The sequence below is a fragment of the Anas platyrhynchos genome, chromosome 3 (assembly GCF_047663525.1).
Source record: "Anas platyrhynchos isolate ZD024472 breed Pekin duck chromosome 3, IASCAAS_PekinDuck_T2T, whole genome shotgun sequence".
Lineage (NCBI taxonomy): Eukaryota > Metazoa > Chordata > Aves > Anseriformes > Anatidae > Anas > Anas platyrhynchos.
The window spans coordinates 120,176,544-120,188,757 of NC_092589.1; the positions used below are offsets into that span (position 1 = coordinate 120,176,544).

The 12,214-nt window shown below is 47.2% G+C and overlaps 1 protein-coding gene across 1 annotated transcript; it reads right to left on the reverse strand.

Annotated features, from left to right (window-relative positions):
• Nucleotides 1–1,499: 1,499 nt before the first annotated feature.
• Nucleotides 1,500–8,966, reverse strand: LOC140002291 (interferon-induced very large GTPase 1-like). The gene has a single exon (XM_072036650.1). The coding sequence runs from the start codon at nucleotides 8,964–8,966 to the stop codon at nucleotides 1,629–1,631; it is 7,338 nt and encodes a 2,445-aa protein (XP_071892751.1). The 3' UTR covers nucleotides 1,500–1,628.
• Between the last annotated feature and the right edge of the window lie 3,248 nt (nucleotides 8,967–12,214).

Consider the following 12,214-nt stretch of genomic DNA (forward strand, 5'->3'; position numbering starts at 1 on the left):
GTTGTGCCAGGGGAGGTTCAGGCTGGAAATGAGGAGACATTTCTGCTCAGAAAGAGCAGTCAGGCATTGGGATGGTTGCCCAGGGACGTGGGGGAGTCCCCATCCCTGGGGGTGTTCAAGGAGAGGTTGGACGTGGTGCCTGGGGACATGGTTTGGTGGGTGACATTGGTGATGGGGTGATGGTTGGACCAGATGATCTTGGAGGGCTTTTCCAACCTTCATGATTCTAGGATTCTACAGGAAAGCTGGGGTGGGACTCTTTATCAGGACCTGAAGCAATAGATCAAGGGAAAATGGCTTTAAACTAAAAGAGGGGAGATTTATCTTAGAAACAAGGAAGAAAATCTTTAATATGACAGCAGTGAGGCACTGGCACAGGTTTCCTAGAGATGTTGTGGATGCCCCATCCCTGGAGGTGTTCAAGGCCAGGCTGGATGGGACTTTGAGCAACCTGGACTAGAGGGAGTTGGCCCTGCCCATAGCAGGGGGATTGGAACTAGATGATCTTCAAAGTCCTTTCCAACACAAACCATTCTGATTTTATGATTCTAGGAGAATTGTGGCTCACCTTGAAATGAAGCACGCAGTGACCAGTCCAGTCCAACTCAGTTTATTAGCAAAGACTACAAAGCATTATAATGAATCACCACTCTTGACAGCTCTTCAGGAGACCCTGGTCACTGGGTTTGCAGCAGGATTGAAGGAAAAGTGCACAGTAAACACCCCCTCCCACTGCACTTGTGCAGGCAGAGCCACTTCCATGTTCTCCAGACCATTTTTGTTCAGTTGCCACCTGCCTGTCTTGACAGCACAAACGCTAAGCTCACGCACTGCTGACAGCTGCTGAGGAAGCTGCAAAGCTGTCTAATTCTCTACATTGGTTATAAAGGGCTTTTACCCAACACAGAAGTGCTTGACAAAAGCAGTTGGGGTGGCTAGGAGCTGGAGGGAACTTTGCAAGGCCCAGGCTCATGAATAGGAGTGGCTCATGGAAGTGGGGGCACATCTTAACCTAGGACATATACTTAATAACCACAGAGTTAAATCACTGTCTAAATCCGCATAGGCTGCCGCGTTAATTGCTTTAATGGCATCAGAAAGAGAACAGCACCTGAGTACTGACTTTATGAATGCAAACAACAATCCCAAAAACCAAAATAGACGAGTTCCCCACAAATGTTCACCTGCTTGCAGACCCCTCTGTCGTTTCTGCAAGTGTGACAAGTATTGCTGCAGGGAAACTGTTCTTTGCCAGTGTCATTTCTTTTCTCATAGCAGCTGATAATACTTGCTCATGCTGCCTTTGCTCTTCATCTGGCACTTGGTCTTGATCTTGGCGGTATGACTGCTTGCTACCGGAATGTTTTTCTAGTTTGCTTTAAGACAAAGCTGATGTAAATATTTATGGCAAGAAAGGAAGAGGACTTTGACTTTATCACACAGCAAGGGAATCGCTGAGCAGCGGCATAACAAGCACTCCTTAGTTCACCCAACGTTGCAGCAATTGCATTTAGTTTTATTGACATGGTTTAAGTCATAATCATTACAACAAGATTTTGTGGTTATCCCCGTATTATGTTCTTCTAAAATGCAAAGTACTTGCAGTTTTTCCTTCATACCAACTTAGCCTAACATTTCTCCAGTTCAGCGAGTGCATTCTGCTTTGTAACTGTGTGCCATGAAGCAGGGATTTCTCCCTTGCCATGAAATTTCCCATTGTAGTGTTGTTCTAGCTGTGTCCTGAACGAAGACACAAACCATTTCCAGTATGCTTGCATGGATGGATCAGGAAGAATGCTCCAAGTGGAATAGGGAGGTCCTGCATCCCGGTATGTCTTGTAGGGAATCCATGTGTCTTCAGCAACCACGAATGTGCAGTCACTTGAAACAAGGCTAGAACAAATAGTAGTGATTAGGTTGTCTGTTTTATGACATTTAGATCCTTTAATTTCATACCATATTAATCCTCTCAAAAATTGTGGACGATGGAAGACAACCCGGTGGTCTCCGTCATGGTTTGGCATAGTGTTAGTGCAAACAGCCCCACAAAATGGACACTGCTCCTGGCACCCTGCAAACTGCTCAGCCAGTATTGTGTGAGGCTGCCTTTCAAAGGAGCTCATACGAGCTCCTTCAAACTCTTTCCTGAGATCATCAATAACGGGAGACAGTGCTTCTGTCATGGCATTATTCAGGAACTCTATGTCTGTTATCTCCTGATGTTCAATGCCCTTCAGGTTGCTCCTGGGCAAGCTTAGCACGTCTCTGAGTGCTCTGCAGAATTCATCCAGCCAAAGAGAGATTTGATCCTTTCTGTCTTTTCTGTCTTTGACAACCGTGGTTGATGCAAAAACAGCTGACTTTATGCTTTCATAGTAACGAGAGAGGGAGTCTCTTAAAAACATCTCTAGCCTTCTGTTCTTATCTAAACAGTACGTCTCAACTTTTGTCTTAATGTAATTATTTAAAAAGTCTCCTGGGGCATTAAGGTAATGCTTGAAATTTTCAAATTTTTCTTCTTCTGCTAGGTATTTCAGCATGTAATATTCCAGAGTGGATCTATTGCCTCCGAAATCTGGAATTTTATTCTTCACGTCTCGAGCTATGTCAAGAGCTGTCTTCTCATAGACGGCGTGTTGAAGAGCTGGGGCAATCTTGCTGCACAGGAAATCAGCAAATGTTGTGATACTAGAGGCTCCTTGGCAGGAAATCTGGAAACATTTGAAGAAGTCTTCTCTCTTGCTCTCCAGGTAGACGACTGGTTCATTTGCTTTCCTAAATGCTGCATGCATGTCTTTAAACCTTCCTGCTGCCATTCTGCACAGGTACAGTGATAAATCTATTCTGTAATCTTTATTAAAACTGTAATTTGCACTGGTAGGAACAGAGTTCATACCTTTCACCACTTCATTTAGTATTTCATGAATAAAAGTTCGACTGTAATCCATTTTGTCCTTTTCCTTCTTATCAATGTTTTCTATCACACGCATTTTGATGCTCTCTGTAATGCGGAGCATGTTGTTCACATCGGCATCGTCCAAACTCTTAGAAAAGATGCCGAAACCTTTTTTCATAGACACATGTTTCTCTATGTTAAAGGAAAATGTATTATTTTGGTAGAAATTCAATATTTGTTTAACTACGTTAGGCTCCTTAAAGTGATCTAGAAGGACATTTTCTATATCCACATCGATGTCGACCTGTTCCAGAGGGGGAGCAGCAGAGGACACTTCAGCAACCCACTGCTTCCAGATAGAATTGAAGTGGTTTCTCAGTTCGCTTTCACCTAATTTCTGGCCTTTTAGAGACAGGGCCAACTCTCTGCTCTTTCTCAGGAGCTCATTTTCATATGTGGACTTCCTCTCATCCAGTTTACTCTGGCTCTTCTTTACTTCTATAAGTTTCTCACACTTCCTTCGCGTTTCAACAAGAAGGGACTCTCTCAGTTCTTTCAGCTTCAGTTCTGTGCTGCTTTTCCACTGGATCAGTATTTCACGGTCTTTGTCTTCACTGAAGAATGTTTTCATGTTCTTGATGATGGCATCACTTCTCTCTTGCACCAGTTTTTCAAGGTGTTCTATGGTGACTTTGCCCAACTCCCCATTCCGCACCTTGTTTTCCAGTTTCATTTGCAAGTCTAAGATGTGACTTCTCAGCTGCCAGGTCCACTGACTAAATGCAGTTTCCAGTTTCTTGTAGGCAGCAATCTCCACTGAATTCTTGAAGCTGAAAATGAAGTTTTCATTCAGCAGGGCATTCCACAGGTCACTAATACGAACTTTCAAGCTGGAGAGCCTCAAAACGCTGCTGTGCGATTCCTTCTTGGCAGCTTGGAGAATTTTGCTCTTTAATTCCTGGACGTTCTGGCTGTAGGTGGGGTTGGGCGGTGCCATTGGTGGGTTTCCTTCCCACAGGTGAGCAAAGTAATGAATGTGGGTGTTCACGTCAAAGCGGATGACGTCGCTGAAGCAGGTGATGTCACAGAATTCCTGCTGGGCTGCAATCACGGTCATTTCGTCCAGCTTTTCCTGCAGACGTCTTTGTCCTTCCATGTTCTGTTCCTTTGCAGTTATTTCGCCCACGTTTTGGTGCACAAAGAGACACCCTGGGGAAAGATTAACTTGCTTCATCCTCAGGAAAGCCTGCACAGCAATCTGAAGGACGTCTTGCATTTCCGAAGGATTTTCTCCAAAGATGTTGATCAGAGTCATGTTGCCGATGCCAATGACAAAAGTGGCCAGCTCATTGTCGTGGTTAAGTGACTGCTTATGGGTCATCTCTATGGCACGAAGTCCTTCTGTGTCAACAACGAGCATGTAATCAAAGTTCAAATCCTGTTGGAGCTTCTCGTCCACTTTAATGAGCTGCATAAACGCTCCCCGGGTGCACCTCCCTGCGCTGACGTTAAACTGGAGACCAAACATGGCATTCAGCAGGGTTGACTTCCCTGTGCTCTGGATGCCAAGCACGGAAAGCACAAATACTCGCTTGTCCCCTAGCTTCTCAATTAACCTGTCAAAGACGGCTCCAATCCATTGCAGTGGTACGTAAGAAACATCACCATCCATCAGCTCAATGGGATACCCTAAAAGCATCAGATTGGCAGCAATTTCAGGTAGTTTGACATACCATTTTTCTTTGGAGTTTGTTGATTCCAGTGCCTCATAAATCTGCCCCACCTCTCTCAAAATATGCTCAAGGCCAATGGACGAATCATTGATTTCATTGGAAAGGGCATCTAATTCCTTCACCAATTGCGTTTTCAGGTTGTTGTTTTCATTGTTTTTCTTTAATGTCAGGATTTGAGACCATTTGTCATGATACTCTCTCTTCAGCTTATCAAGGTGATCAGAGAAGTTGTCCGTGAAGATCTTCATCCACTGCAGAAAGAATTTCTTGGTATTGTCTGGCTGTGACTGGAGAAATTCAAGGATGGTTTTCATCAGCTGATTGAGGGGAAATGCTTTGCCTAGTTGCTTTCTTCGTACTGCAGACTTCTCCAATTCAATTTGGCTCCGATGATGCTCTATGCTCTTGTTCCCCTTTTCCTGCAAGCGAGTGAGTTCTTTGTCCTTTTCACACCACATGTACCACAGTTTTCCCTGAAGAGGCAGTAGCTGTGATTTGATCTCAGACAACTTCTCCTTCTTCAACAGATTCACCAGTTTGATTGCCGTTTCTTTGGCTGTCACGCACGCTTCTGCATCTTCATCAACTAAGAAGCCGTGCTGGCGAGCTGTGCTCAGGCATGCATTGAGGCTAACAAGCGTGCTCGACCCTTCCACTAGGTCTCGTATGGTTTTTGTCAGCTCACCCACTAAGTCTGCTTCATTTCTGTTCTTGATCCCTATTCTTATGTTTTGGCCAGATCGGCCAGCTGCAGTGCTCTCTTTCTCAGTGAAAAGGCAAACCAAAGGCCTCTGAGACTGCCACAGATCATGTAAAATTCTCCTGCCTTCCTTCTCGTTGCTCTGATCCAACTCAGAAACAAGAACCACATTCACGGCAGAGATCTCCTGTAAAAATTTCAGCTGGGGTTCGTAATCTCTCGCATCTCCATGCAGGTTACAGAAAGCAACAGGGCCATTAAAGCTGTCGTTGTCGCTACCACGGGGAAGGTACCAGGAGATCTCCACAACACCTTTCATCAGGAAGCAGTCTTTGGTGCTGCCTTCGCAATGGCGGTGGAAAAAAGTGTCGTGTTTCTTCCTGCTCAGCAGGGCATTCACTAGCTGAGACTTGGAAGAGGAAGGAGAGCTGCCGATGCGGAGGAAGGACACGATGGGCATCTCTGCCTGATAAATGAGTTTGTTGTTGTGACTGCTAATCCTCGTCTCCTGTCCCGATTTCACCGTCCCTTTCCAGCTCTTCTTGATTTGGCTGAGGGACCAGAGAGGGAACTCTATCTGTGAAGTGCCTGGGTTTGGTACCAGGAGGGGTAGTGCAAACTGGCAGAAAGCGAGCTTGGATGAAAGGTACTGTCTCATGAAATCATCAGCACAATGAAAAATTGCCATCTGGAGGTCCATGGGGTGCACATGACTCTCCCTGCTTGCAGATTCAGGGGTTCCTCTGTCCAAGTCACTGAGAAAGTCATCAAAGGAATCAGAGGGCTCGTGCTCCTCCCCTGAAGTGTTTGGTGTGGGAACAACTCCCGGCTTACTCGCCTCCTTGCAAGTCAGGTACCTCACCTGATAATCCACAGTCAGGAGCCTTTGCAGGAAGTAAAATGGTAGCTCGCTGTCCTTGCTGGGCTGGCTGTTGTGTACAGATGTCTGGTGTATTATGTGGAAATCTTCTGTGCCCATTTTTCTTGGATAGTACCTTTCCAACCCGAGGCGCTTAAGCAAGTTGAGGAGCTCTGGGCTTGCAGTGGCTTGACTTGCTTTGGATTTGCTGCTGTCTGATTTGGGTTTGCACTGACTGGGAGGCTGCATGCCTTGAAAAGCATCTTTCATGTCTTTGATTCTATTGTCTTTCTTCAGGTTGCCAGATGTGTCCTCCAGTTGCCCATCGATGAAGGATTGCAAATCTCTTTCCAGCATCTCCCAGTCTTTGAATGCATTGTGCTTTTCGAGGAGAGCTTTCATCTCTGTGGCCCATGTGTTTTTTAACTTTTCTTTCATGAAAACTAAGCGTTCATGTTTCTGCTCAGGGGTGACCTTCTTGTTTTCGGATGTTATGGTGAGCCCCGTCAGCAGCAGGAAGGCCTGAGCTCTGCAAACATCCTGTTCCTTCAGGCTCTGATACTCGTTATGTGCCACGCGCATTTCCTGTATCATGAAATTAATTTCTCGACACCCAAGGATGCACTGAAAAGTGCCGCTTTTTACTTGGTATCCCGTGCTGGTTGTAACTAAGAGCACTAAGAGTTCTATGTCTTCCTGTGCCCTTTGCTGCAGAGACTGGAGCAAGGAAGAAACAGACTGGCTTACAGTGATTGTGGCTTTGATCTTTGCGTCATGAATGGCAGATGCAGAAGTTGCTGGTGCGTAGGTGACTTCCATGATGTCCTCCTTCATTTGCAGCAGTGTTGTATTGAGATCATCAAGACTGGAAATATTGGGAGTTTTGGGAAGTGTCTGATCCTTGTGGAAGACCCATTGCATAATGAAGGAAGCCCTGGGGAAGTCCCTTACAGAATAGATGTGAGGATCCAGCAGGCGCTGCAGCAGAGATTTGATGTAGTTGGTGTTTTCTGGAGAAGACCTCTGGCAAAAAGAAACAGTGTTCACCAGGAACTCCTGCAATGCTTTGTCTGACAGACATATGTTGATCCAGACACTGTGATTTTTTGTTCTGTTATTCAGACCCTGTTTAAAATCTAGCAACATGAGCAGTTTCTTTTCATCCACCATCCCCTCCCAGGTCTTTACTTGCTCCAGGAATGCTCTGGCCTCTTCTACAGCACTGGCCATTTCCTCTCCAAAGATCACACCTGTGCTGTGATTCGTTAGCGCTTCGTAGACAGTCCTGAGGCTGCTGCCCATTTGATGGGAGGATTTAAAATCGCTGCTGTGGTTGGACAGGATTATGTCCCACACTGGGATCAGCTGAAAGCCCCGGTCGATCACACACCAGGTTGTGTTATTGGCCACAAGCCCGCATTTCCACTCGGGAAGGGAATCCGTCTCTGCTGGGCCCCCTGTTTTGGTCACATAGAGCTGAACTGCTGTGTGGGTGCTGCTTCTGTCTCTTCCCTGAAATGATGCCTGTGAGCTGGACTTTGAAGCATCCCCCTTCACTCCCCACTTGGTACCGAAGCCGCTGAATCTAGCTCTGACGTAGCTGTTCAGTGCTTCAGATGTTTGTTGCTTCATCTCATCCCATTGCTCTGCCCTGAAACCTTCGGCACATGCTTTCCACCAGAATATTCCCCCAAAGTGGAGGGGTCCCTGGTTCACGTGGGACCCAAACCTGCTGAAGAAGCTGGTGCACCTGCTCTTCAGTAGGTGGAACCTGTCTGCCTCCTGGGTGATGCTCAGAAGCTGTTCCATGTCTTGCAGCTCTCGCAGGGCTGCGTCTGAGAGGCGAAGCTGGTCCTTTTGGAAGTAGTAGGAGGCCAGAGGCATGTATTGGTACTTGGTGATGCAAATGTACGCCTGCTCCGAGCGTGATCGACGGGAGTCCTCTGACTGTGAGGACATGCTGGAATCTACATGTGTTTCAACAATGAGTCCTGAGAACCTGTCACTGGCAGAAGCGCTGATGCTGAACCCCAGCTGCTCCATGGACTTGGTGAAAGTGGCTTCTGCTGCAGAGGAGGAGAACTCTTTCCTCTCAAGCAGCGACCCTTGCACTGGACCAGTGAGCATGAAGCCATCAGGGACCCTGATGAGTTGCTCTCGCTTTGCCAGCACATCCTCCAGGCTGTTGGTTTGGTAAATCCCCTGCAGAGCCAGGCCTCCCGATGCCCGCCTCAGGACCTCCTCGTCAGAGATGTTCTCCCTCTCCCCCATGGACTTCTCCTGCTGCTCCAGTTGCTTCCGGATGCTCACCAGCTCATCCAGCAATGCCTTCTCTGGAGGTGCCCAGTACTCCCTGGGAATGTCCATGGCTTGCTGTAGGGCCTCCTCTTTCTGTCTTATCATTTCCTTGCTGTGGCTGCGGCTCTTCTGCATTTCTTTCAGCTCCTGTAGGATTGACTTGGCCGCTTCTTGTCTCTGCTTCATCCTCTCCAAGTGCTGTTTCTGCCGTTCATCAACACCTGTTTCGTTGCCTGTGATTTTTAGGAGCCTTTGAAGTGCCTTGGTCTCCCAGGGGTACCGTACTTCGCACTCCAGTTTAAGGTAGTCTTCATATTGCAGATATTTCAAAGCATTTATTGACTTAACACCTAGTATCTCTGACAGTTTGGGGAGCCAGTATTCTTCATCAAGTCCTTCCTTCTCTAATGCTTCTGCCAGCAATTGCTTAGCAATTCGTGCTTTTTCCCCAGCATCTGCTCTCTCCTCCTGTGACTCCATGGCTGTGGAAGGGGAAAAGAGACTTTTGTTACATCAGGTTAGAGGAGGCCACCACCTCTTAGAAGAGGCGTCTCCATAGTTCCTGGCTCAGGGATTTCTTCTGCCCTGCTGCTGGAACCCAGCCTCGGGCACCCCTGAGACAGGTAGACACAGACAGACAGACACACGCAACCACTGGCACGGCTGCACAAATAGCCATGGACAAGGCGCTGCCTTCAACAGCACCCATGTATAAGCTGCCAGGACTGGTCTCACCCGTCACTGGCTCCTCCTCCTTACAGCACTCGCCCACATGAGGTAGAGAAAGGGATTGCGTGGAGAGAGGCAATCTCTGGCCCATCAAGACGCGACTGGAGACTGGATAACCTTAATGAAGCCAACACTCTCACCATCCACATACCCTTACACTTTCTCATGCAAAACTACTAACTAAGGGAACAACGATGGTAAATTTTCTAGAGGGGAAGACATATGAGGAGTGGCTGAAGTCACTTGGATTGTTCAGCCTGGAGAAGAGGAGACTGGGAGGAGACCTCATAGTGGCCTCCAACTTCCTCAGGAGTGGAGCGGAGGGGCAGGTGCTGCTCTCTTGTGACTAGCAATAGGACCCGAGGGAACGGCATGGAGCTGGGACAGGGGAGGGTCAGGCTGGATATCAGGAAAAGGTTCTACACCCAGAGGGTGGTTGGGCACCAGAGGCCCAGGGGGAAAAGGGGACTCCCTGTGTGGCCCCTGCCCTGCCCAGCGCAAGTCAGCGGGGACCTACCTGCCCTCCCTGGTGCTCTGCAGCTTCTGCACCGCCTCAGCCCAGCTCCGGCAGCCTCTCAGCCCAGCTGCTGCACTGCATCAGCCCAGCTCTTGCACTGCCAAAGTCCAGCTCTTACCCCACCCCTTACAGAGCCCCAAGCCTCTGCACTGGTTGAAGCTTCCTGTTTACACAGCAGGGAGAGGCTTTCTTCTTTCTTGGAAGTCAGGCCATTAGATGATACAGCACCTGAAAGTGAAATTTGGCAGCTGCTGGTTGTGCTGGGGCTGAGCCAGGCTGCTGGGGCATCTGCATCCCAAGCCCCAGCCAGGGGGGTATGGTGGTTTTACTTTGCTGGGCAGGTGAACTCCGCCACAATGTGCTCTCACTCCCCCTCCTTTGAAGAAGATGGGGAGAAGAAAGTATGCTTAAAAGAAAACAAAATCCCAAAAACTCATGGACTGACATAGTGAATTTAATTTAATCTAATTTAATCTAATTTAACCTAATTTAATTTAATCTAATTTAATTAATGGGGAAAGGAAGAGGAAAAAGAAAAGAAGGAAAAAAAACAAAACAAGCAGAAAAAATAAACACAAGTGAAGGCTGCACGGAAGCACAGGGAGAGAAAAAAGAAATTCCTGTCTACTTCCCATCAATGAATGACGTTCAGCTAAATCCCAGGATGCAGGGCCTCAATGCATATAGCGATTGTTTGAGAGGACAGAAGTGTTCATAATGAGAGCCCCCCTCTCCTTCCCCTCTTCTCCCTTTTTTATTTTTCCTTTTTTATTTCCTATTTTATTCTCCCCCCTTTTTTTTATTACTGTGTGACATTATATGGTATGAAATACAAGGAATATGGATGTGGTAATTGACATGTCAAGGGGAATAGGGCCGAGTTGGCAAAAGGAGAGGAATGGTATTGTGTGAAGGTATGCTTTGCTCATTGTAATGTCATTGTAATGCTCAAAAACACACCCACAGCTTGGGATGACCCTAGCCCAGGTGAAGACCCTTCCCCTGAGCACGCCAAGGTCAGTGAAGAAGGAGGGGGAGAGGTGCTCCAGGCGCCGGAGCAGAAGTCCCCTGCGGCCTGTGGTGAGGACCATAGTGAAGCAGGATGTCCCCTTGCAGCCCATGGAGTACCACGGTGGAGCAGGGTTCCACGCTGCAGCCCATGGAGGGGACTATAGTGCCATAGACCGACCACAACTCCCATTCCCCCATTACCTGCTTGGGGGAAAGAGGTGGAAGAGGGTGGATGGGGGGAAGGTGCTTTTGGGTTCTCTCCTTTGTTTCTCACTTCTCTAGCTTGTTAGAAATTAGCAATAAATCTTACTATCTCCCTATGCCGAGTCTGTTTTGCCCATCACAATAAGTACTGTGTGATATCCTTGTCCTTATCTCAACCTTTGAGCCCTTTTCGTCGTATTTTCTCCCTGCTCCCCTTTGAGGAGGGGGAGTGAGAGAGTTGCTGTGGTGGATCTCAGCCACCCACCCAAGTAAAACCACCACAGAAGTAGACTCAACAAACTCCCTAGGTAAAAGGGAGTTTATAAGTTTAAAATTCTACTGTGTAGAATTTTATAAAAATCAACTGGGAAAGTCCAGAGTCGGGCCAGCTTTGTAGAAAAGCAACTTGGCACTCAGATTTGTGCAATGCTCATCCTCATAGACAAGCAGACGGCGTTTGGGCTGGATGGGCAGCATGAGGTGGATCAAAAACCGGCTGCAAGGCCACGGGCTGGTTTAGTTGGAGGCCAGTAAAAGCAGAGTATCAAAAACTCAGAATAGGGCAGTCAGAGGTTCTCTGAAGAGTCGTTCCACCAAGACCCCCTGATAAATTTGGAGGTGGGACCTAATAAGGAGTCTGTATTCTTAGCAGATAGAATTTGTGGCAGCCAAATCATCCTTAGCTTATAAGATACCAGACTTAATTTGACTAGTAATAGCTTAAGAGTAACAGGGGTAGACAGGTCTGGAATGTTGGTGTCACTTTTTGAGTCTACTGAATTAAACTGGGAGACTAAAAGGGTCACCTGGCAATTGTTACATGTACCTGAAGCAGGAACAAATTAATTAGGGGGAGATTGAATAGTCAAATTAGGATTGCAGTTGAAGACCTGTGAAAAAACAATATCAGTCTCAATGAATTTATTTACAGAGAATGATGAAGAAGAAATAAATCTCAATGGACGGGTATGTGTTAGAACTAAACAGTTAGCTTGGCCCAATGTGAAACAGGGATTGTTGTGAAAGTAGCAAGGCAGAACTCTAACCTTGTGATAGTACATATTGCTTGTTCAGCACTATGGCACCAGGCTGCAAGTCATCTGGATTGAAAAAATACTGCCATCAGCACAGCACGCCCTGGGCACGTGGCTGTGCGTTATCGCAGTAGCCTGTCAAGGATTGCCAAGTGCTCTGTGAGGCCAGGGCCACCAATTGTGCGCTGCCCTGACTTTGGGATTATGCACAGAATCAGAGAATCATAGAATAT